A 25,362-nucleotide genomic window follows, 5' to 3' on the forward strand; every position below is an offset into this window, starting at 1 on the left:
GCGAAGCGCCGGGGCCGTCGGGCCGGCCGGCCGTGCCGCAGCGCCCGCCGCCGCCAGGGGGCGCGGGCAGCCCAGGGGCTGGGCGGAGCCGCCGCCGCCTCCCCGCCCCCCCAACCCCCCCCCCCGCACAGCCCCAGCGGAGGAGGTTTGACCCTCGGCGGCTTCTGTCTGCTTCTTCCGTTCCGGAGTGGGGAGGGGGTGGGGTGGCCCTCGGCGGCCACCGTCCACGCGGCCGGTTCCTTCCCCTTGGCCGGGTGCGGGCGGCAGGAGCGTTTTGACACGGGGCCGCCGGGCGGGAGCGGGCGGGGAGCGGCGCCGCCATGAGCCGCAGCTACAACGATGAGCTGCAGTACCTGGACAAGCTCGACAAGAACTGCTGGCGCATCAAGAAGGGCTTCGTGCCGAACATGCACGTGCGTGGGGCGGGGGGGGGGGGGAGTGCCGCGCGGCGGGCTGCACCAACGGGGCAGGGGGAGGGGGGGCTGGGCTGAACCAAGGGCTTTTGGGTGGGAGGGGGGCGGCGGTCCCCCGGGCTAACGGTCCGGCTGTCCCCGCAGGTGGAGGGCGTTTTCTACGTGAACGACCCGCTGGAGAAGCTGATGTTCGAGGAGCTGCGCAACGCCTGCCGCGGCGGAGGTGCGTGGGGCCGGGGAGGCTCGGGCCTCGGCGCCTACGGGGGGCTGGGTCCGTGGGGGCCCCCCCGCGTGGCCGGTGCGGCGAGGGGCAGCGGAGAGGGGCGAGTTTTGCGGGCCTGGTGGGGGCTCTGGCCTTCGTCCGGCCCTGTCCCGAGTGGGGCTGGGCCCAGGTTTGGCAGCTGGGCCAGTGCTGATGCGTTTCTGTTGCTGCTGGCACAGGTCAGTCTCTGTCAGGACTAATGCAGCCGGAGGGAGGATTTTAGAAAAGTCGTTTAATAAAATTGCAGATCCTGCATGAAACTACTTTTTTTTTCTTTTTTAAGCAGACTGGAATATCTTTTGGTTATTCTGTCATTTGCCAATATTTTGAGCCAACTGTTTAGGAAATGCATCACAGTGGTGATCACCATGGTAAATCAGCAGATCCTTTAAACTTCTCTTTTTGCTCTTTATTTTCTTTTTTTCAGGTGCAGGTGGCTTTTTGCCTGCTATGAAACAGATTGGGAATGTGGCTGCCTTACCTGGCATTGTTCATGTAAGTAACTGCTCTAAAAAATTACTGTCCTTCTGTTCTTGTTTGCTGGTGACTCTTGCCTTCCATACAGGAACTGTGCTATGATACAGACTGCCTTGAAGTGAACTTTGGTCTATGCCCTGTGTTTTAGGTACCTGCCTCTGAGTAAGAAGTCTTTGCCAGAGCAGGTTGTAAAATTAATTTGGCAGAAGCGGAAGTAACTATATGTTTCATCAACTGCCATTGGACATTCGGTCTCCTTCAACTTTGCTTTATGCTCTTTAGTTTGCTTGAGCTATCTTTCCTCCATAGCTCATACTATCTGTTTGTTGTTCTTGAGTTGTCTCTGCTCACCTGGAAGGTGTAGAAGAGTGGAGAGAGAAAGGGAGAGTGTGTGGTGGTGTTTTGTTTTGTTTTTTATCCTGACATACTTAACCCTACAGTTATTTATGTCTTGAAATTGTTTAAAGATGAAAAAAAAACCACCTCAAGTGCATCAAATTATCTGGGCCTTAGTACAGTGAATGAGATTTTTAAAAAAAAAAAAAAAAAGGGAGGGAAAATGATATTCTATTACATTTTCGCTAGCTTTCAAAGTTACCGCTCTTCAGTTTTTCCACAGCATTCATCTCCTCCTGGTGTTAACGGGAGCTTTTCATTCAGCTGTGAAGTAGTCATGCGCACAACACAGCAACAGTAGGAGTATAATACTGACCTCCTCCCAGGCTCTTAAGCGTTAAGAATTTTTTGAAGACCAATTTGCATCATGGGTCCAGCATGGAAAATTTAGCCTAGAAACTCTTCTTGGGCAGGAGAAATATTTAAAGGCAGTTAAGATTCCATTTGATCCTCTGTGTGTTGGAATATGTAGTGATTTAATACTAGCAAAACCTATAAAGTATGTATAGTCTCATGAGATTTCTCGCTAAGACCATTTGGTCCTGAAGAGATGCCAGTCTTGTGCCTCTCTTATTTATATACAGTAGAGATTAAATTAGAGTCTCCCCTTACCGAGTTTAATTTGAACTGTTAATGTGTCTGAGGAAAGTTATCATGTAAACTTGCTGTGCATTTGAGTTCTCATCTCTTAATTCTGTCACCCTTCTTGTGAAATACAGCCTTTCCCATTATTTATGGGTAAAAGCTCAGTAGCAGTTTTGTCTTCCTTGAAAGAGCTTGCCCAGGATACAGTTACAGTAAAGCCCATTGAAAAGTAAGTATGGTACTAGGGTTACTGATTTTATTAGCATATGTTCTATCCTTAGACTATATATCCTAGATTATGCCAGAGTATGTTAAATGCTTGCTTTAGCTTGGTAGCTTACTACTTTTTGTCCTTGCTTTTAATCTGATCTTGTTGTCTGCACTATGACCCTAATATTGGTAGTGAGCCTTCCTGGGTATTCATCGCTCCTTTCCTCTGCCCATGTGTTTTGGAAGTGAAGGATCATAGTAGACTGGATCACTTTTCAAGAAGCTCTAAATACAATGTGAAAAACGTCTTTTTCATGTTTAAGATTACTTACATTAAGAAGTTTTTAAAAAAAAATGTGAGGGGAAGTTTTTTGTAATTTTTTCTTTTGGTTACTTGACAAAAGTTCAGAATTTCTTGTTGCAGTAAAAGGTTGCCTGTCATACCTGTAAAATATTTTAATCGTCAATCAAAAAGAGGATAAGGAAGAATAACAGTAACCTGTTAAATTTGGTGTTTTGGCTAGTAGTTCATAGGGGAAATGTCATGCTTATCTCTCTATTTCAGTCTTCGTTCCGTTTCAAACAAAGAGATTTCTTAAGGAATGGTGAGGGGCGGCTCGATAAACAGTTTAGCACATGTCTGAAAAGTTCAAATTTCTAACAGTCTTCTGGGTGTTTTTCTAAAATATTGTGGTGTCCTAATCTAAGCCTGCCAGTTTAGATCTGCTTTGAACTTCTAGGGTTGTGTAGGAGCATGCCCTTACTTCCTTTAACTGGTAGTAATATGAAAAGTACCAGTAAAATAATTCTTTTGCAAGATAAAATGACTTGACTCCTATCTGCTGCATGACTTTTTCTTGCCTACAGGGTGCAATCTTTGGTGAATGTTCAGTTACACAACTAAGAAGGGAAAATGCTGACATGATCTCATTCCATAGCATTCAGCTCCTCCTTTGTTACATTTATACTATTCAAACATTGTAGATGCCTCTAGATAAACTTGATAAAGACAGCCGTATCTTCATGGCTATAACTCTGCATCATGCTACCCCTAAGCTACTGCCTGTGTAGGTTTTGAATATAAGGATACTGGATCCAAAAAAAGCTAGGCTGAAATTTAGTTTGATGTTAAGTTTCCTACCGTTAGGTGTTTGACCTCCTGTTAAAGTTTCTTGAGAGCTGGTCAATGGAGCCAAGGGTGTGACTCAGCTGACTTGTTACTGGATGTTTACTTCAGAAAGTGGAACTGCTCTCTGCTTCCTTTGACTATATTGACTGTGTCCCCTTTAACGGTGGGAGTCTGGATACTTACCTGAGTTGAGGTGTTTATCTTCATCTGTGACAACCACTGTCACAAGGTCAAGCATAACTGAGGTGAATCTCTGTGCAGTGCAGAGTTTCATAAGACTTTAAAATGTGCTTCATCCTCTTTCAGAGATCAATAGGCCTTCCAGATGTCCATTCTGGCTATGGGTTTGCCATTGGCAACATGGCGGCCTTCGATATGAATGATCCTGAAGCAGTGGTGTCACCAGGTAAGGATACTTTAAGACTGACTTAATCTGCACTGAGAAATGTCTGTGGTGACTTAAATGCTTTTTAAGATGCCAGGTCTTTACAGTACTTCATATGCAGAAGCAAAAAAAGGTATATAAGGAGTTAAAAAAAATTCCTGGACCCAGGACCTTGTTCTTTATGGAGCCACTAGTTGCACTGAAAAAATCTAAACGCTGCAGAGAGGGTTGCTCTCGTTATTCTGGCTAGGGCACGTGGTGTCCTCAGTCATGAAAAAGTAGCACAAGACAATGAACTTGGGTTGGGCTAAGTAGATAAAGAATTGATTCTTCAACATTTGAAAACCTCTGTTTAGAATATTTCTACACTTTGTTAAAGATGTGACCTTAAAATATTTCTATCTTTTTAACAAACACTTCAGATTTTTCATTACTCATGATATCTAGAGATGCTTTTGTGGTTGTGGCTGATGGACGTGTTTCAGGTTTACTGTAGGCAGTTCCAATGTGCCTGAGTGACTCAAACTCAAGGTCCTCTTAGTCTGGTATCCCCTCTCTGACACAAGTTAGTATCAGATGCTTTATTGGTAAAGATGGTGTAATTGTTCTATGCTAGGCCATGTTCTGCAGTAATTTTTTTTTTAATACTAAAATTTTAATACTTTTTTTTTAATACTTAAGCCTAAACAGTGAAGTTTAATATTCCTAGTATTTATTGCTGGTTTTAACTAGTTATTATTTATTCCAATGAAGATTCAAGAAGGACTAGCTTTCAGGGACTTGCTTCAGGAACTTCTTACTTGAGTAGGCAATGCTCAGATTTCCATCACAAGTCACTTTCCTTAGGCAGGAGAACAGGAACTACGTTCTACTGTCTGTAAACCATATACTGTATAGATATGTCTTTTCTTTTGTCTTTGTTCTTTTGTCTACTTGCTGGAGCAACGTGTAAAGTGAAAGCTCTGAACTGTACAGCTGTGTTTGTAGAGCATTTGCTGGGGACGCTTAAAAAAAATAGGATTTTTAAGAGTTTCAGGTTTACTTTTTCTGCAAGACTGCATTTTTGGCTGTCCCGGAATTTGAGGGCTTCATGTAACCTTATTAAAAAGAAGCTTAATGCAGTTGTTCTGCTGTATTCCCAGTATTGTGTCAAGAGAGAAGGCATCAGATCCCAGCGTTCAGTACACATTCCCTATCAGAAAGCTAACTAATTGAAGATGAACGCAGCAAGTGCTTGGCACCAGCGTACCTTCTTTATTAACACTGTGGCTTTTTCTGCATTTCTAGGTGGTGTCGGGTTTGACATCAACTGTGGTGTCCGCTTACTACGTACAAATCTGGACGAAAGTGATGTACAGCCTGTGAAGGAGCAGCTCGCCCAGGCTATGTTTGACCACATTCCTGTTGGTGTGGGCTCCAAGGGTGTCATCCCCATGAATGCCAAGTAAGAGAATGCCTCTGTGTGAGGGTCAGCAGAGAGGATATCTCTGGTGTTTATTTTGATGAAAGAGTCGTCAGTGGGAGACTTCAAGAAAGAGGAAAAGTTCTAAACCTTTTCCCGTTCTGTCTACATGCGTGCTTCACTAGGAGAACTGGCGTAATTGTTAAGGCACAAAATCAACATTTCCTTCCCCAATTTAAAACCCTGAAATAACTAAGCATTCTTGAAATGTTTGCAGTTTCCCTGACAGAAAACTTCCTTAAATGTAGAGCTTTTTTGGGAAAGGGGAGAGAGAAAGTAGGTTATCCGACACGCAAAGCAAAAAGTAATAACCTATCCAGTGTTTTTTTCATGTTAATGTCTTTGTAGACATTGCTTTACGTGAAGTGGCAAGAAGCCAGGCTTTTTATTAGAGGAGTTGGGGACTGATCCTAAAATCAGAACAATTTAGGAAGGGACCTCTTGAGGTCCCTTTGTCCAACTCCCTGCTCAAAGGATGGCTAACTCTGAAGGTAGGTCCAACTACAAAGTTAGATCAGGTTGCGTGGGACCAAATCCAGTTTGACTTTTGAATATTTTCAAGGCTAACACTGGGTGTTTGATAATTGCAGGGATTTGGAAGAGGCGCTAGAAATGGGTGTGGACTGGTCTCTCCGGGAAGGCTATGCGTGGGCAGAGGACAAAGAGCACTGTGAAGAATATGGAAGGATGCTGCAGGCTGATCCCAACAAGGTTTCCTCAAGAGCAAAGAAGAGGGGCCTCCCTCAGGTAATTTCAGGTGGGCTGTGAGTGCTCCCCGGGTTCAAACGTAAAAGAGAACAGGTTGTTCTCTAATACGATATCTTATTTTGAAACTGTCCAGCATTGCTGGGCAAGGGGAAAGGTGAGATGATGAGACTGCTTCTGAGTAAGTCTTGACAGAACTGGAACGGAGGGGAAACAGCCGAAATATTGGGTGTGCCCGAGATCCCTGGGGCCATTAGTTTTTCACTAGTTAACACCTGGTACTAGAATTCGTGTTTGCTGGCATTTCCCCATCCAGCTATAATTTTATTGCTAAGAGACAGTGAAATTATTCTCTAACTTTTCTCCTTATTAATTGGTTGAACAAACAGCAGGGCAAGGAAGGATGTTAGACAGAATGTAAGTTGGAACTTTGGATTATGGTTCAAGGGTTGGATTCCAATTCTGTAAATCGTATCTTATTGCTCTGACTGGAACACTTCTGAGATAGCTGTACTAACACTACTATACTCTTTTTTTTTTTTACTTTTTTTTATGTGACTTCTTGAGGTTTATGAATTAGGATGCTGCAAGTGATTTACAGCATTTTAACTTGGCAAGAATGTTATGTCCTTAACTTTCACATTCTGCTTGCAAATAAGTAATTGCCTGTTACGCAGTTGTTTTTAAAAAAAAAAAAAAAAAAAAAGGTGAGGTGGGGCTTGGAAATGAAATATCTCATTTTAATCTGCTGGTAAGTTTTAAGAACTTAATTAACAGGATGTTGTAACTTCTTCCTGGAGTTATAAGCAAGTATAAGACTGTATCTATCTGCCTTACCTATACAAATTGAAGATGGTTTCTCAATATTCCATAGTTGTCCCCTCTTTCAGCTAGGCCTAAGTTGCAAAAAAGTGGCAGCACAGTCTGTAGTTCCTGGTCCTTTAGTTTAATGGCAGTCTTGTTCCAATAATAAAAATAGAAATCTGATCAAAGAGGACTATGAAAATGCTACTGTTTTCTACTTCCTTTCAGTTTATATGGGTTTTTTGTCTGTCTGTCTCTCTTTCTTTGAAAAAGCTTTTGTAAAACTAAAACCTTGCTGTAGTGATTTGCCCTATTGCCCGCGTTTCCGTGGCTCTGCCCTGTGCTCCCAGAGGCTGGCTAACTGACATTATCTGATCAGTATGTTGTAATTGGCAGCTGGGGACCCTGGGAGCAGGAAACCATTATGCCGAGATCCAGGTTGTGGATGACATTTACAACGAATATGCTGCCAGGAAAATGGGCATCGACCACAAGGGGCAGGTGTGCGTGATGATTCACAGTGGCAGCAGAGGTTTGGGCCACCAAGTTGCCACAGGTATGATCTGACTCATGTAGGTACCTGGAGTTGAAGCAAACTCTTCAGTGTGGTCTTGTCATTGACTCCGGCACTGAATAGCATTTCTTACAGCATATTTGCTATTTGGAGTTGCCTTGGCAGGGGTTGTTTTGAGTTTTGCTTGTTTTTGCTTGTATTTTCAAGCTTCTTATTGCATAGTTTAAAATCAATATGTTACATGTTTCTGGTCTTGCAGAGGATTGATCTGGCATTCATCCACACGATAATAGGACAAGAGATGGCAGACTCATGTTGGGCACAGGAAATCCCATTTAGCTATAAGAGTTCTTATTTATTGGTCTCTCTCTCTTTTGTTTTTTTAAACCATGAGAGGATGGTCAAATGCTAGAACAGATTGCTTAGGGAGATTGTAGTACCTGCATCCTAGGAGATACTCAGAACTTGACTGGACAAATCCCTGAGCAACCTCATCTAGTTAGAGCTGCTCTGAGCAGGGGATTGGACTTTAACTTCCAGAAGTCCCTTTCAAGCTAAATTATTCTAACATCAAAAGAAGATGGAGGTTTTCACTAAATCTTCTGCATCAGGGGCTCTCTTTATCTCTACTTGCATAGGATGGTGAGGCCATGATCTCTGGTATAACAAAGGTAGGCATTCCTGCAGTAGAAAAGGAAAAGAGTCTGTAAATTCTTAGGTCACAAAAAGGTGTTAAATTGCATTTCTTGTTCTGAGACCCAATTGAAGTGCTCAGTTTGTTAGAGCATATCGCTAAGGTGAACTGCATTTGCCTAAGCAGAGAATTTCCAAAAGTACACCCAAAGCCCTTAACTTTTCTATTATTTATACTTTAAAAGCTGAACACATCTGATGGTCAAACCTACAGCTTCCTTGCATATGCAGAAGTGAGTATGTGGCAGAACCACATTATTTGTTCACAAATAAGACTCCCCAGGACTATTTTTAGAAAGAAAAGTATAAATAATAGAAATCCCTGTTTCATTGCATAGATTGAAACAATATTAAGGAGTGACTTGGACTTAATGTGTTTATTTCCCAGATGCATTGGTGGCTATGGAAAAAGCTATGAAACGGGACAAAATCATAGTGAATGATCGCCAGCTGGCCTGTGCCAGGATTGCCTCTGCAGAGGGTCAGGATTACCTGAAGGGAATGGCAGCCGCTGGGAACTATGCCTGGGTCAACCGCTCTTCTATGACTTTCTTAACAAGACAGGTAGGAGCAGAGTTCTCTGATGCAAATGTTCTGGTACTTGTACAGATGTCCTGCTTTATCCTAGACACGCGAAAAACACAGTAGCGGTAGTATTGAATGAAACTTTCCCTTTTGTACTTCTTAAGCTGTGTTTGCTGGACAGACTTAAGCAAAGCTGCAGTAGTCGCAATCGGTCTAAAACCTCTTAACGTGACTGAATTGCGCTTTCAGAAGCCACTAAGGCATTTTCAAGATGTTGCCTCAAACTAGAAGAGGATACAAGAAAATTGTTTTTACGCTGCTGAATCCATCTTTTCAGAGTTGCAAAAACTCATCTGGTCGATATCCGATTAAATTCCAGTATTAAAACCGCCAATGGGCAGATAAATGGCCGAGTGCACCCCTGTTCCACAACCTTCATTGGTGTTATATTCACTTCCATCATGGCTGAATCTCCCCGAGGTTTCTTACATGTAATGTCAAGTGCTTAGGTTACTGGCTAACCAGTAAGAAATACTTTCAAGCAGATTTTTGGCTTTTATTTCCTAAAAGTATTAGAAGTCTTCCATGCTTACACAGCCTATATTCTTGTATTTTTTAAGTCTTTTTGCTCTCTCTTTAGGCCTTTGCTAAAGTCTTCAACACAACCCCAGATGACCTTGATATGCATGTTATCTATGACGTATCTCACAACATTGCCAAAGTGGAGCAGCATGTAGTGGATGGAAAAGAGCGGACTCTGCTGGTGCACAGGAAGGGATCAACCAGGGCCTTCCCTCCTCACCATCCCCTTATTGCTGTTGATTATCAAGTAAGTTTAACTGTGGAAGAAAGAGATCAGAAGAGGATTTTGGATGAATTAAGCAGTTTTAGGGATGCTAGCAGATCTAAATGCTGTAGATTCCTCTTTTGAACTAATAGCACTGGAACCCTGATGGAATGGCAGTGTTCTGCTTGTCTGTGTATTAATCTTTGTGACACTGAGCTCCATCTTCTCCTGTGCATACAGAACAGCTGGAAGATCACCAACAGGAGTGTTTCATAACTAGTGCAGGCTGCAGTGATTTGCCTTGTCTCTCTGTTGGCCACAAGTCTTTTCATATGCTGGCCTACATCCTTCAGTGCAGTTAGTTCCCCAGAATCCTTGATACTGGGTACCCAAGGCAAGTAGGGATGCTCTGAGGGCGTGTGAACCTGACCTCTTTTTCTGGAGATGTGGTTCCCCTCGGGTACTTATTAAGAAAGAGTTTTATAGGCTTTTTCTTGTTCAGTCAAGACTGTTTTGCATCCACAGCTGACTGGACAGCCTGTTCTGATTGGCGGGACTATGGGCACCTGTAGCTACGTTCTTACTGGCACGGAGCAAGGCATGACTGAGACCTTCGGGACTACTTGTCATGGAGCTGTAAGTTTAAAAAATCATTTCAGGAAGGAGTTGGATTGGGACTGACATCCAAAGAACAGGGTTGTTCAAGGGTCATCCAGTGTGAGGTTCATGTGTTGGTAATGGAAGTAAAGTAGCCTTGCCACAGTAATCCTAGCCCAGGAGAAATGTAGACTGGGAGTCCTCTTTTCTGTCCGTCACTGATAATTTTCTGTAGGAGTAGTTAAAAATAAAGGAATACTTCCTTATATGAGTTAAAGGTTAGGATGGAGATCTGGAGGATGAACTCCTGTTACCAAAATTGGATATTTCTGAGCTTACAAGAAGGACTGAATATCCCGAGGCTGTATATATAAAACTCCTCAGAAGTCAGAAGAAGGTATTGTCTCCCCTCTTATTTACAGCATGAGACAAGGATTCTTGAGGAAGAGAAGTAGCTCCCGATTCCTCCGGTAAAACTGAGCTGTGAATATTGTCTGACAAGTGATTTGGATAAAGAGAGACTTGCAGACTAGTATGTTAGGCTTGTGGAACTTTCCAAGCCATCATACCAGACGTGATTGTGCAGGAGACCATCACGTAAATTCACGTCTAAATTCATTCCCATTTTGTGGCTTACTGTGATCTGTGCCTAAACTATTTTGCATTTACTTTTAACATAAATTGCCTTTTTGAACATATGCTGGGTATAGCACCAGATGTTGAACTTTATGCAAGAATGTTCCAGGAGTTTTGTCCCAGGAATCTACCTCCTTGTCAGCAAGTACAACCACTTACTTTAGTGGTTGTTCTGACAAATGCTCTTTCATTTCATTCAAGGCAGTTGGGAGTGTGGCTTAGCTTCCAGTGCCTGTTAATGCTAAAGGAAAGAAAAAAAAAAAAAAAAAAAAACTAAAGAGTTCTGATTTTTCCCTATGGCTATAGAAAGCAGAACTAACTTAAGACTATTGTCTAGGGTCGTGCACTGTCTCGAGCCAAATCTCGACGTAACTTGGACTTCCAGGATGTATTGGACAAACTGGCTGACATGGGCATTGCCATCCGTGTTGCTTCTCCCAAACTGGTTATGGAAGAAGTGAGTTTAATACTTCTTTATCTAAGAGGGGAAAGGGGGTCTTGCTCCTTGGCTGAATGATCCTGACTTGATTCTTGGCAGTGCTGAGTGATCACTAGTACACTAAATGTACAGCTACTGTGGTTTCTTATAGAGCTGTCCAGTTTTCTGGGAAGAAAAGTCATGTTTTCCCTGTAAACCAAAATAGCAGCATTTTCTGGAATATTGTGGAACCTTACTTGTAAAGCCAGGCATCTGACAGACCTCCTAGCTGTGTAAAAATTGCTGGATTCTCAAGATGTTCCCCCTACTTCTAGACCCTCAATTAATACATGATTCTATTTTTGCACAGAAAAAAGAGATATCAAAAGCCTACATCTAACTTCCTGTTGCTCTGCATTGTTCATAGTTTTGTCTCTTATCTTTTTTTTCCTCCTTTTCCCCTTCTCCAGGCACCAGAGTCCTATAAGAATGTGACAGATGTGGTTAACACCTGCCATGCAGCTGGCATCAGCAAGAAAGCCATTAAACTGAGACCTATTGCTGTTATTAAAGGCTAGGAACTAACAAGGCAGCAGAAACCTACTGACATCTCCAGGCCTTCCACAAAACTGACAGGAGTCATCATCTTCCCACACCTCTTGGACTCTGTAGGATACTTAGATATCACATCCCTGTTCAGGGAATTGAGGATGCCCCTATCTTTAACCACTCCTAGACATAATTAATGCCCCCTGCCCTTCCACCTCCTTTTCTTATGATGCTCTTTTCTTATGATGAAAGAGCAAAGAAGCCAGTTTTGGTTTTGTATGCAGTCCTTCCCCCTAGCTGTGCCTGATGATTCCACTGGCAGGACTTCAGACTTACCCGAGTGAGTTTTCACTAATTGCTGTGTGGCAAGACCACCTTCTTCTGCGAAGATGGCATATGAACCAGACCTGCTGCCTCCATACCTGAGGGCCAGGAGCTCTTTCTGTATAAAGTAGTACTCTGGTAGGCAGGGTATAGCCCTTTTGGGTAGGGAGAGGTTGCTTTTTGCAGATGGTTCTATGCATGGTCTATCTTGTTGTGTATTGCGGTAATTGGGTAAGAAATACGAAGTTGGGAGTGGTCTCCCAGTTGAGAGGAACTGGCTAGGCTTGAGGCACAGTCCTCTCCTCCCACCCTGTTCCCTTTAACACATCACCTGCTGTACTGACTCAGTACAGGAGGGTGTTCCACAAAATCTTGTGGAAGTGTGAGTAGGACTGAATATGTTGCTTTAAAAGGTTTTGTTTGCCCTCTAAAAAGTTGTGACTTATCAACTGATAGAGATATGCTAATCCAACATTTTGCAAAGGCCAAGCATGTAAAAGTTGGATCCGATAGTATTGCTCACTGTCCTGCAGCTCTCTAATTTAAGTGAGTCCAATTTGCAAGGTCAGGCCTAATATGGTTTAACTGATCTCAGCCAATTATTTTTCTTTCATGTTCATTAATGAAGACTGGGGGGGGGGGGGGGGGGGAACGGCTGACCATCAAAATTGGAATATGTGAGTGAGTTATAAATAAAATGGGAAGATAGACACTGTAGTTGTGTCCGTGTCATGTTTATTATGTTGTTGAAATAAATGTCTGTTGTCCTGTTAAGTATGTGTACCAGCTTGGAATCCACTGCATCTAGCGACTGCTGGGCCCACCTAGCTGGGTAGGGATGAAGCTTGAATGTAAGCCTGTATGCAGACACAAGAGGGCGGGCGGAGGAAAATAAGAGTGCAGCCCTGCCAGGGAATCTCATGTAAAAGGAGCAGATACTGATGTATGGACTTGACAGTAAAGCACCTTTTTGGGGAAACATCCTTTCAGGTCTAGGATCTCAGCAAAAGCCTGTTGATCCTCAGGATGCATAATGGTGTTTTACAGTTGTAATCACTTCATTGGTTTCTGAAGTCCAAAAATTGCACTGTTACAGGTTCAGAAGCAGTGGCTGCAGTAATAGGGACTGCTGTGACTACTAGTGGCTCTGACTTTAAAGAGACTGTGTCTTGCTTTCTTCTGTTGTCTTCAGTGGAGTTGCTCCACATTGACATCTCTGAGGTCTGAGTCAGACTTGCTGAATTTCATCAAAAATCATTTCTTTTAAAAATGTGCATCAGCCTTATGGAACCAGTGATGGAGAAACAAATTGTTCATCTCGGTCTTATGCAGGATTGTTAGTTCCATTTTAGTTTTTTTTGTCTATAAATATTGCAGATTCTCTGATGTGGAATGCAAGGGAGCTCTTAAAACATTTGTTTTTTAAAAACAAAGAAGCATTTCTCAAACACAATTCCCCTTTCGCCTTTTATCTACTGTTGCTGTTATGACAACAGTAGACAAATTTCAGTTTCTTAGAATAATCAAAAATCCTCTGTACCACATAGGTGCTCTCTCATATGTATACGTTAAGTCTCTGCTGACCGTTACCTCTTAGGCGTTAGCATTCACGAATGGAGTGGCAATTTTGGTTCCCAATTACCAAACTTGTACTAGTTTGGGGTATGTTTTGTGCTGTGCAGAGGTGGGTGCTGGTTTCCTAACTCCCTCCCTACCCAAAAAAGTAAGTAAAACATGCAAGATGTACAACTGATAACAACTGAGAGACAAGTTCTGAGCTAAAACGTAGGATTTAAACTGGATAGTGTTCCAATTTGAGTTTGTCCGTGTTCTCCAAATAGGACTGTTTAATGGCTCTTTTTTTATCTGTATTTTTTAAAAGAAGTAATTGGGATAAAGTAGGTAAGGGAGGTAGCATTAAAATTCATATGCTGAAATACAGCTGAATCTATAGAAACATCTCAGCAACACCAAACAGCCAATGTAGTTATTGAGCCATCTCTGTTCCCATGGAAGGTTACTGAGAGCTCAGAAACATCTGTTAATGTATGATGTGCTTCCCTTCCTTCCCCAAAAGACTAAAAAAGCTTTGGTGGATAATTGGTGTCTTTTTTTTTTTCTAAGGGGTTTTTTTTTTTTGGTAGGAAGCCATAGGTTAGGTAGATTTGGGTTTATGCCACACCCCTGGAGCTGCTGAACACATCTGTCCAACAGCAGGCACTCATATTTCCTGCCTAACTGTAGTTGATTCAGTCGTCTTCTGCATGACGACCTGCCGCAGAAGGTTTGCTGGCCTCAGGAGTTGCACAGTGTGTCCATATTATGCCTGCCTTGAGACAGTGCAATAAAATCGGTCCTTGGATGCTGGGTTCTGCTTTCAGTGAGAACAAATAGCTTGCTGCATTTGTGTTACTCGGTGCTATAGAACTACGTGGTTTAACCTAACCATTGGTCTTGCCAAAGCAAAGCTACTTCTGCCTGCAGGAAATAGAAGCTATCATCTCTGGTTAGTGCTTCAGTGGCACCTTCCTTCTGTCTGTGCTCACAGGGCTTGCTGCAGGGACTAGTGCTGTGCAGCTACAGCAAGCATGGATGAGTGCTTCCTCTCTTGCCAGGAGCTAAGTGTTTGCAATGTGCGCAGGAGGCTTGTGCAGGTGGACCTTAGAAGGTGCATGCTTGCAGTGTATCTATTGTGCTATATTTGCACCATGTTATGCTCCTCATTGCTTGGGAGCCCAGCATCTCATGTGTGTCACGTTTATTGCCATCCTAAGCGTCTTGGGGGATGGGGGTTCTCTGCTACATCTTTCCCCTCCCTGTTTTAAACACTGCTCCTCAAATACGCTGCTTCCTCCTCCGCTGGTGGTCCCTGGGCTGTCCTGGCCCAGGAGGAGCAAGTGATCGCTGACACATCTCTGGCACAGGCAAGCCGGCCTCTCCTCCACTCTCCTTTGTTCCTCTCAAACATAAACACACTTAACTGGCCTCTTCTCTTCCCTCTCCACCCCCAAATCTTCAAAGCAATCAGACAAAGCAATATCCCTCCTGCAGCATGTGCCAACACGCTCTCTTGCTTTCAGAAGGAAGATTTCAATTAAGCAGCGGGCCCTGCCTGTGGCTGGCATTTGCTTTGCGCTCTTGAGCTCCGTCCCAGCTTGAGCAGTTTCGATTGCTAGCGCCCCTGGTTTGCTGCCTAGAGAGGTGGCAGTGGGAGGCTTACGGCAGAAAAGAAACAGGAGCTTTGCAGTTCTCCAGCCAGAGGTGATGTGGGGCTTAATGCGTTTGCTGCAGGTATTTGTTCCTCCCATAGTAGGAAGGAGAAAATGGTAGCGTCCTGGCACCTACAGAACACCACGAATTACTTCATATTTCAGATGTTTGTACTTTCTGGGCTTTATTTTGTTTTGTTTTGTTTTTTCTCCTCTCTGAGATCTAAAAGGAGGGTGGGGGTCATTCTCTGCCCTTTTGTTCCCTGCGGCTGGGGGAGCACTGAGTGGTGTGAGAGTGGAGGAAGGCATGAGAGCAGACGGCACAGAAAAGCCCTGTGAACTCCCAAGACAAAGGTGCAACTAGGCTTCCTTGGGCACTGTTAGAGTAATCCCCAGCCTGTGCTGCTGCTGCCGTGAGGAACGTTGAGTGCATCCCCGTATTACTGCATGCTCATTCCCAAAGCCCAAAAAACTGTGCTTTGGTTTGTGTTGTATATAAAACTTAGAAACCAAAATAGTCACCAGCCTTAATTGCAGAGATTAGGACCAGGAAAGGGAAATGGAGTTTTTTGCCAGCATTTAATCTAACGTTTACTAGCTTAAGGAAAACTAGGAGCACAGGGGCTGGGCTGCCCTCCCCTAGATACTATGGTGTTTGGGTCAACCTTGTGATGGGGCCTGTTCCTAGACAGAGGTGCCAGGCAAAGCCTGGATTATTTCCCCCTCACCCCCAACTGAGCTAGAGCCAACCACATGTCTTCCACTTGGGCTTGGCTTTGCCCAGCACATGTGAACACGACGGAAACGTTAATCGCATTGTCCTTGTGGTACAGTCAGAAGGGAGGGAAGCGTTTTCCCCCTCTTTCTCTCCTGCCTCAATGGCTGAGGCAACTGAGGCACCAACCCCTTTCCTCCCTGCACAAGCTGTGCTTTGAGTTAGGGAATCAAGGTAGGGAGTCTGGGCTCTTTCTGTTCTCAGTCCAATAGAGCGTGCAGTGGGAAGGCAGGCTTTCTGCTCTTCCCCTTTGAAGTGCAAACTGGGGGAACCTGTTCTCCATGCCATGTGTCAAGAGCTGGAAGAAGGACTAGATAGGGAGGAGGGCCCATGGGAGCCCAAGGGGAGGGAGGGGTGCAGCTCCTGGAGGTGACGATGTGGTTGTGGGTGTGTGCACGATAAGGTCCAAACCTTAATGCATTAGAACAGCAGCTTATTACTTGAGTCAATTAAGTGGTAGTAGATTTTCAAACCTGAGCATGCTAGTAGCAAACAGTTGCCTAGTAAGAACAGTAGATTGCCAGTAGTTGAGCATACATGCTTGAGGACAAGACTTTAGGGTTTTATGACAAAATTGGAGGGGGAAAAAGGAAAATGAAAAGCAAGCAAATACAGTATTTGAAATAATGGAAGAGGAAACCTCTGGATCTCTGGATCCTTTCTAGCCTAGATTGTATTAAGGATCGCTCAAAGCTTGTCCTTACCTCTGCTATATCAGCACTAGCACCTGAACATGCTTCTGCCCCAAACTGTTGCTTTTCACTTGACTTGGCGCGTGGTCTCTTGTGAATGAGAAGTAGCTGACATGGGCAACACGGTGCTCTACTCAGGATGGGGTGAAAGCAGTGGCATCACCGGCTCCCAAGCCCAAAGAACAGCTCCTAATGGTGACCACGACCAGCCCCCCAACCAGGGCAAAAGGAAGACCTAGAAAAGCCACCAGAACCTAACCAGACTTTTCAACTCTTGGGTTCTTTGGCAGCTTTCCAGAAAGTTCTTCTTCCAATGCTATGAGCTTTAGCATGGGTTTCTGGAAACCCGTGAGCAGCTGGATCCCTGCTGGGAAGTGGCCAGGAGCCATGAGGGGTACGGTATGCAGGTCTTGGACTACCAGCACTGGGCTTCATTTCTATTTCAGTCCTCAGGTAAGAGGCTCCATATTGTAATGCCAATGATAGTTACATCCCGTAACTTTTTGTTACCCTTTTTACTGTTCCAGGCAGAACAAAAAGGTGGGTTTCCCTGCTGGAAGAATGCCTTACTGATAAATCACTTGGTTACTGAGCTCTTGGCATTTGAGAATTGTAACCTGTTTATGCTTTTGATCTTAAAAAAAAAAAAAAAAGAAAGTGGGTTATTTTATTTTTGACTAATGCTTATTATTGTTGGGCTATAAATTTGTGGCATTCACAGACAACTTATCAAGCTTTAAAATCATAGATAGAGTGATCAGTTCCTTCACCGTTTCCCTGCCAAATCCTTAACCACTTCTTGGATGAGGAAGAAAAAAATATTACTGTAAATTACTTTTTCTCTGGAGGGTGTTTATGTTGTAGCTGTTGCTACAGGGATTTTCTCCATTCACTTCTCATAAGGCGTTTTTTTATCAGGCAGATACAAAAAAGGACATGACAAGCACTTTCTTCTCAATTTAGGCTGTGCATTTTGAGTCTATCCCAGAAAGGATTTTGTCTGTTTCCTTCCTGCAATAAGCCCGTGCGTGTCTGCAGGGTCTGTAGCCCATCCGTGGTTGGAGAATTGAATCCTGCAGTATGTCACTTCCGCCCGTGGAAACCTCTGCCCAGCACAAGGCCAGAGTGTGGGGACTGTGCTGGCAGTCGGGTGCCTTAGGCTGGGGGCAGCTCTGAGGAGCATGGGCTGTGGGGCTGCCAGGCAGTGCCGAGTGCCCTCCTCCTCCAAGACCCCACGCAGCTGCCAGGCACGTCGACAGCGCAGAAACACCCCGACGGGAAGAGACCTCAGGAGGTCCCTAGTCCAACCTCCTGCTCAGAGCAGGGTCAGCTCTGAGATTGGACTGGGCTGCTCAAGGCCTTTTCCACTCTGGTCTTTTAAAACCTGCAAGGATGGAGACTGCTCAACCTCTCTGGGCAGCCTCGTCTAACTTAATTATCTTCACAGTGTTTCCTTTTTTCCCTTATATCCAGTGAGAACATCTCCTGATTCAGTTTATGACCACTCTGTGCTGTGCATCACTGCGAAGAGCCTGACTCCATCTTCTTGGTGACCTCGCCATAGGCAACGGGGGACTGCCATAAGGTCCTCCCAAAGCCATCTCTTCTCCAGGCTGAACAAGCCCAGGTCCCTCAGCTGCCCCTCTCAGAGCAAGCGCTCCAACCCGTGACCAGCTGGGAAGCTGTCCACTGGTCTCACTCAAATCTATCAACATCTTTCTTGTTTTGGGGAGCCACAAAACTGGATATAGTATTCCAAATGTGGAGTAACAAGTGCTGAGCAGAGGGGGATCATCACTTCCCACAGTCTACTTGCAATGGTCCTGTTGAAACAGCTCAGGATGCTGTTGGCCTCCATCACTGCCCAGGCATGCTGCTGGCTCATGTTTACCTACTGTCCACCAGGACCCAGAGGTCCTTTCCAGCAGGACTGCCCACAGCCTGTGTTTCCCCAGCTGTGCTGTCGCAAGGATTTTGTCCACCCTGGCTGCAGACCAGGGTCCATCATGTGGTGTGCAGCAAGATGAAGCTTCCGCTATCAGAGAGGAGAGAGCAAACTGTGGCCAAAAAGGGAGCAGCTGCAGGCGGGACAGGACCATCAGAGCAAGCAAGAAGCTGAAGAGAAGCATGCTGAAGGGGATGCCAACAGACTTGCCATCTCCTCACCTAGCCACCATTCCCCACACAGCTGCAAGCAGAGCAGTGAACAAGGAGCAGAGGTTGCTCATGGGGCGGAGGTTGCCTATCGGAGTTTGGAGAAGGCAGAGGCTGGTGGCCTGGGGGAGGGATGGCTACAGCATCCTTCATGCAAGCCAGCCAGGGTCACAGAAGGGAAAGTGGGGAGGGAAATCCCTGCTTATACAAGAGCCTTCCTCTCCTAGCACTTGGAGTGCCAGGAGATGCATGCTGCTCTGGAGGGAGGTCATCTCTTCTTTTCCCTCCATCCCATTCTGTCTCATTCCCAGAACTTCAGATGACCTGGACAAGACCTAAAAAATCCCTTCGGGTCAGAAAACACATGCTTCTCGCTGCTTTTCCTGCCAGACCCTGTGAGCTCTTCCATTAATGGTCAGTGGATGAGGAAAAAGTTTTATCTTGATTGAGAAACATGAAGCCTTGTTTGTGAGATAAATATTCGTTTCCTTGTCTCCTGGGCAGGAATTCAAACTATTTGATGATTATCAATAGCAGCAAAGAGCACCACTGCTGTCTTCTTTCCTCCCTGTTCTTCTGGCAGAAAGTGAATCCTCTGTCACAGAACAATTCCTGGAGAGGAAAATTAGGTATAAGACTGAGGCCTTCAGGTACATCTCTGGAGAGCAGCTTTCCGTGCTCTGTTCCTACCAGACTTGTCCAACCTGTACCAAGTATTTAATCCTCCTGCGTCTTGGTACCCTATCTGCAAATGGGAATAAAAATCACTTTCTTTCCTTTCACCTTTTATCTGTCTTTCCTATTTACATGCCAAGCTCTGATTCAGGAACCATCTCCTAATGCATGTATGTGTGACACTGAGCACAGTGATACATCTCTCCAGACCTCAGCCTCAGCTGGTCTTGTGCTCAGTGCCAGCCTTGCAAGTGTGCAGCAGCCCTGAGTCTGGTCATGCTACTTCTGGGACTACTAGGGGAACTAAGTTCATTCCTTTTGCAAACTAAACTCAGAGCAGAAAAGCTTGTAAGCTGGACCGTTTCAAATATTCACCAGAGAATTAAGAAAAAGTGTTCATAGTACACTGGCTGTAAAGCAGACCCTCTGAGCTAGACCCTCACCTTGAGTTCAGTGCTAGAGACGTGTCTCAATTCCTTTGTGTTTTGAGGATATGGGACCTAGACTTGTGTGAAGTGCTAAATGTGCCACCTCGCTTTTGCCCTCTTCAGGCACTCATGTTACAGGGCAGAAGCTGAAGGAATGTCGGGGAAGGCTGGTGATGGGGACTTTGAGGGTTCTACTGTCTCCATCACAAGGAGGGTGAGGGCTGGCACAACCTCTCCTTCATGGCATATAAAACTTCACACAGAGCAGATCTATCTATGTGCAGCCTCAGCTTCTCTTTGCAAGCATAGCAAAGCTAGCAGAGGGGTATGGCAAGGATAAGAAGTACTGGGAGGGCAGCCTGGGAGACCAGAACTGTCCCCTGCGACTGGCAGTATACCATGTGCAACGGCCAGGAGCTGACTGAGCTGCTGGGGAAAGTCACCATCGCTCGAGCAAGTGCCCTACCGAGCATCCAGACCGTGCTGTTGCTGCCCAACAAACCAGACACGAGGCCAAGAGCAAGTAGATCAACAAAGGAGAAATGGGAGCTGCCAGTCCAAAGCAAAAACCAGAAACCACAAACCAGTGATTGCTAAATTTCTTTCATTTCCTCAGTGGTGATTCCACTACCACTTACATTTCCAGGCTCGTGACTCAACTTGAGGTGATGACGCCTAGTTCAGGAACTGCTGCTGTGAGTCGCATGCTTAGAAAGGACAGCGTCCAGCACAGCCGAGTGAAGCTCAGTACTGGTAAGCAATGTAACAGCAACTACACAATGCCTGTACATGCGTTCGGTGAGTGGATGTATTGCATTGCCTGAGTTTCTGTTAAGCATGCTCGCTGAGCTCCCTTTGTGGGTGCAGGACAGACACAGGCAGTAGGTAATCACCAACTAGTCTTCTGCTTGTAAAATGTTCTGGTTTGATCTTAGCTGTAGCCGAGGGTCAGCTACATGGTCATCTTGAATCACTAATATCAAAGTTACTGCTCTGCCCTGCTATATACCATTGGTGCTGAGGGAAAGCAAATCCAGACAGACTCATAATTTAATTAGTCCTAATGCAGGCCTGCAGAGGTAGGGAAGTCTTCTAGGGAACTTTCTACTATGCTTCTATAAGCCTGTGTCAGCAGAGACCAGTGTTGCTTGGAGCAGACGAGTCGGGAAGAGGGGCTGTGACAGTCCTGGAGGAGTTGAGCCCTTCTTCATCTAGACCCTAGACAGGTTCTGCATGTGAAGCAATTTAGCGAAGTTTTTGGACATCTTCAATTGTGCAGACAGCAAAGGCTCTTGGAGGACTTGTCCTGAGTGTCATAGTGTTAGGTCTGAACTACCCTGTCTCCCTAACCTGCAAGTGGAAAGTCTGGCGTGGAAAAGAGTTGCCTGGGATGGACGCTGAGGTTTAAAGCAACAATCTGATGGAATAAAAAAGCATATAAACTACTCTAAGAGAAAATAACCCAAATTTCCTTTGCACAAAAGGATTCAAGCTGTGTTAAAGGGAGACTTAAGCAGAGAGGATTCCTCTAGAGGCCTAAAACAGCTCCCTGTGGCCACACTCCCAGTGTGAAGGCAATTTTCCAGGGCAAGCTGGTGTGGAACAAGGTAATTATTTTTCAAGCCAAACTTTTTTTTTTTCTGATAAAGCATATTTGGGTCATCTAGAGCAACCTGTAAATTCATGTCAAATGCATCAAATCGTTTAATCTGGGAGATGAGAAAGGAGAATGGATTGGAAAAAGGGAAAATGATTGATTTTGACATTTTCAGCAGGAAGCATTTCAACAATTTGTTTCAGAATGCTGGGTTGGTTTCAGTGTAGTTTGTGAAACACTTCAAAAAATCCTGAGATCAAACCAAAACACTGAATTTTGGGGAAGAAAAAATTAAGGGAGGCTTTTGGTTCCAGCAGGAAAACAAAATAAAAACAAATTCTTTTGGATCAACGGGAAATGATTTTATTTTTCAGTTACTTTTGTTTACCATGGAATCAAGAAATTAATATTGCACTAGAATGAGTGAGAAACGCCCTGAGGCTTCCCCAACTTTTACTTAATTGCTGAGTCAGCACCCAGCCAGGGGTGAGAAATGATACAGGTCCTCTTCGCGAATGCGCAGGGCGATCTTCACAAGCCTGCAGTGGTGTGACCCTTCGTGCCTGCGCCTCCTTCCCTCTGCCCTCATCACCCACCTCATGCATTTGCCTTTCTTCTAGTGCTAGGGAAATTCCAGTCTCCATGGCATTGCGGATGAAAGGCGAAATTCTGTTTGTTTTGTGTTCAATCCGTGTTTCACAACACTGGCTTTTCAACAGTCCCACCTCCCCCTTCTTTGGTGACTCATCCAAAGAATTTTAATCTCTGTGGTCTGTCTGCAGTTGTAAAATATAATACCAATGAAGTATTGGGCTTATTTATCCTCAAGCCATGAAATTGTTGTCAGAAGAAATTGATACACACTACTGAGGAAAAAAAAAATGCTGCTGCTGGGGAAGATTTGACTTGAACATGGCTTTGAATTCTCAGCACTTCAAATGGAAATTTCCCTTTTTGAAGAGGATATGTTTTCATCTTTACTCCTTTATTTTCTTTTCTTTTAAACTATGGAATGAGAACTTGGAAGTTTTGTTTGAGGGAGAATTAGCTCCTGCTGCTGCTCCTATCTGCAGAAGGCTGACAGAGCTGTCAGGAAACCTCCGCTCAGGTTTCCACCACCAGCCCACAGGTGCCTGCACATCTCACCTGCAGTGCTTCCTCTTCCTCTTGCTCCAGGCCCCACACTGAGCTGTGCCCATGAACCATAGCCCCGCTGGGAGATCTGCCACTGCTCCGGCTGCAGGCACATCCCAGTTAGCATAGGAGACTCGGATCTGGTGGAGGAGGTGGAGAGCAGTCAAGGAGGAAGGCATGGCAAGGCGTCATGGGAGGCCTACCAGAATGGTGGATTGTTGTGCAGATGCTCATGCTATGTGTGGAGCTGATCAGTCTGACTTTGGACAGCTAATGAAGCAAGCCCTTTCCAGAAGCCATGGCTCTGAATGACTTCTGGACGATGCAGTAGAGGTATTGCCCTTCAGTGAGCGCTGTCTTCTCTGACCCTTTACTGGGGAGCAGGCTTTGATCTTGTCTTTGTTGTCCTTCACTGAGGCTCTAGCCAGGAGGGCTGTCCTGGAGATGTGATGAGCTAGCAGATGCCTCAGGCATCCCGGCTTGTTGCTGCTTCCTCACTCCTGGCATTGCGCTGCTGCCTGTAGACCCACTGCAGACAGTGGCTTAGGGCAGCTGCCAAAACAGATCTTGATACAAGGTCTCAAGGCTAACTCAATCCCCTTTCCTTGTGTACAACCAAGCTCATCTCCTGCCTCGGTGCTTTTCCCATCCTGTTTTCACTCAGATTGCCAGCAGGCTTCAGTCTTGACCAACCTCTGCTCACGTCCTGTCCTCATTCCTCATCACTGCTCTGCCACTGAAAATTCAACCCTGCCCTGAACTAGTCCTTGTTGTTCTAGCCGCAGGCCTCCACACTTTCCTACAAGTGCATCTGAGGCCCAACACAAATCTAAACCACCTGCTGTGCCAAACACTGCTGTGGTTGCTTCTCCCAACTCATGCCAGTGTGTTTCCACCTCCTGGCAGGCCAGCTTGGGAAGCACACAGCTTTGCAGCTAGCTGTGGAGCCTTCTGCTTTTCCATTTCACATTTCCAAGCCAGGAAACAGTGTTTGTTGAGCCATAAGCCTGTCAGGAAGTGGGGTATGTTGCAAATGTCCAGGGTAAGGAAAAAAGGAGGAATTCTTCCCCTGATTTTTAGATAGAGGGATCTATGCTTCTGCTTTCTCTTTGGCTTTAGATAGATTGAGGAAGCAGTTGAAACACTTAGTACATCAATTTCAGGTTTTAATTAGTAGAATTTCATGGCACTTTGCAGTAGGTGTTGCTACAAGTCTCTGTCAAAGAAGTTGTTTTGAGGGAGGTTTTACCATGGCTATGAAAGGGTAGAAGATCTGTACGCTATCAGGAGGGACTGATCAACCATCACCATGAAGAGACTTTTAGAGACATCCATTAAACCTAATGAAGCAGGAAATAAATCAGTCTCTTCTCCATCATTCAGAGATATTAATTTCCTTATCTCCATCTTGATGGCTTTTAAAACTGGGCTGACCTAGCAGCTGCTGGGTTAGCATTCTGCAGACCTATTTCAGCTACCGAGCTAAGCCAACCTGGCTGGGTGAGTGCAGGCTCCTGCCTGTTCCCCTGTGCCCTCAGCACCCATCTAGCGCTGGGCACACAGGATTTGCCCACATAAACACTGAGTATATCCCAGGCACTCCAGCTCAAATCACAGGATCTTCCCTTTCCTTCAAAGACATCTATAGCCTAACGCCTAAAAGAAGCAGATCAAACATGTAAATTTGAACTGAGATTAATTATACATTTGCAACTGGAGAAAAAAAAAAGCCATTAAGGTTTGTCTGTATTAACTATGCCCGTGGGGATGTTTCTTTGTCTTTGTATGCGATGATACTTCGTGAAATATTAAGTCTAGTTCCACCAGATCTCTTGAAAAGCCTTAAAGGCTTCAGGAAACTGCAAATACGTTTCAGCAGGAGGTAGACAGAGAGAAGGGAAGTGTCGGCATCGTTTCCTCAGAGCACTGGAGAAGCCTTTGTTGAGTTGCTGGAGGCTAGTTCTCAGCTCCTGGAATTTCAAACAGACATAATTATCACTTGGATAAGGTTCAGGACTTGGAGGGAGCTGCCAGATCTTTCATGAGGGTGTGAATTTGTCCCACTGAATCTAGGAGAAAAACAGAAAAGGAGGAATATGGTTTAACTATATAGGTGTTGTCTCACATCCACAATGTGCCAGGCAGAATATACTTCTAGTCCTGTCCTATGGCCTGTCCTATACATACGTTTTCCTTTTGAAGTGCCTATGTTGTATTTATGACCTGGCTGAAACCGAGTTGTACTGGAAATTTCTCTATAAAACCTATTCTCCAAAGAGTTCCACCCCAAGGACTCTCAGAAAAAAAATAAAGTATCTAATCTTCTAGGGATCCCTCTGATTCTCCAAAGCTTTTTCACTCAGCCCTACAAATGCCTTTCCTTAAACCTCCTCAAGTAATTTATAAGTTCAGCAGTTTTCCATTTACACTTTTATTGGTGTCTGCATGTCTTAAACTTTCAGATCTGTGTAAGCTGCAAGTCGTTTTCCTAATCGTTGCAATCAAGTCACTATCAATATTTGAGCATAAGCTTGGGCCTTTGTTCTCAGTATTAAAAATTAGGACTAGCTGAAGAGAGGGAAATGCTTTCAGGAGGAGAATAAAATCAAAGCTGCCTTTGTTTTGCAGGAAGAGTTCAATATAAATCCATTTTCACAATATTTTCTATTGTATTCTTTCAAACTAAAAATGGCTTTTAGAATTATTTTGGAAACATTTTCATATCGCTAAAACTAGATTTATGTATAAAATAAATCATCCTGATGATTCCTGGACGCAGGTTGCTGCTGCCATTGTCACACTTTAGTGACACGTTATACCAGGCATT

General features: G+C 44.7%; 1 protein-coding gene across 1 annotated transcript; it reads left to right on the forward strand.

Moving 5' to 3' along the window:
- Positions 1–96: 96 nt before the first annotated feature.
- On the forward strand, positions 97–12,588 carry RTCB (RNA 2',3'-cyclic phosphate and 5'-OH ligase). Its single transcript, XM_068943865.1, has 12 exons — positions 97–413; positions 558–636; positions 1,103–1,170; positions 3,779–3,878; positions 5,145–5,301; positions 5,910–6,066; positions 7,225–7,384; positions 8,424–8,599; positions 9,201–9,389; positions 9,873–9,983; positions 10,918–11,037; positions 11,469–12,588. Exons 1-12 carry the CDS (start codon positions 321–323, stop codon positions 11,574–11,576), a joined length of 1,518 nt encoding a protein of 505 aa, XP_068799966.1. The 5' UTR covers positions 97–320; the 3' UTR covers positions 11,577–12,588.
- Positions 12,589–25,362: the final 12,774 nt, after the last annotated feature.

The sequence above is a fragment of the Struthio camelus genome, chromosome 1, assembly GCF_040807025.1.
Source record: "Struthio camelus isolate bStrCam1 chromosome 1, bStrCam1.hap1, whole genome shotgun sequence".
Classification (NCBI taxonomy): Eukaryota; Metazoa; Chordata; class Aves; order Struthioniformes; family Struthionidae; genus Struthio; species Struthio camelus.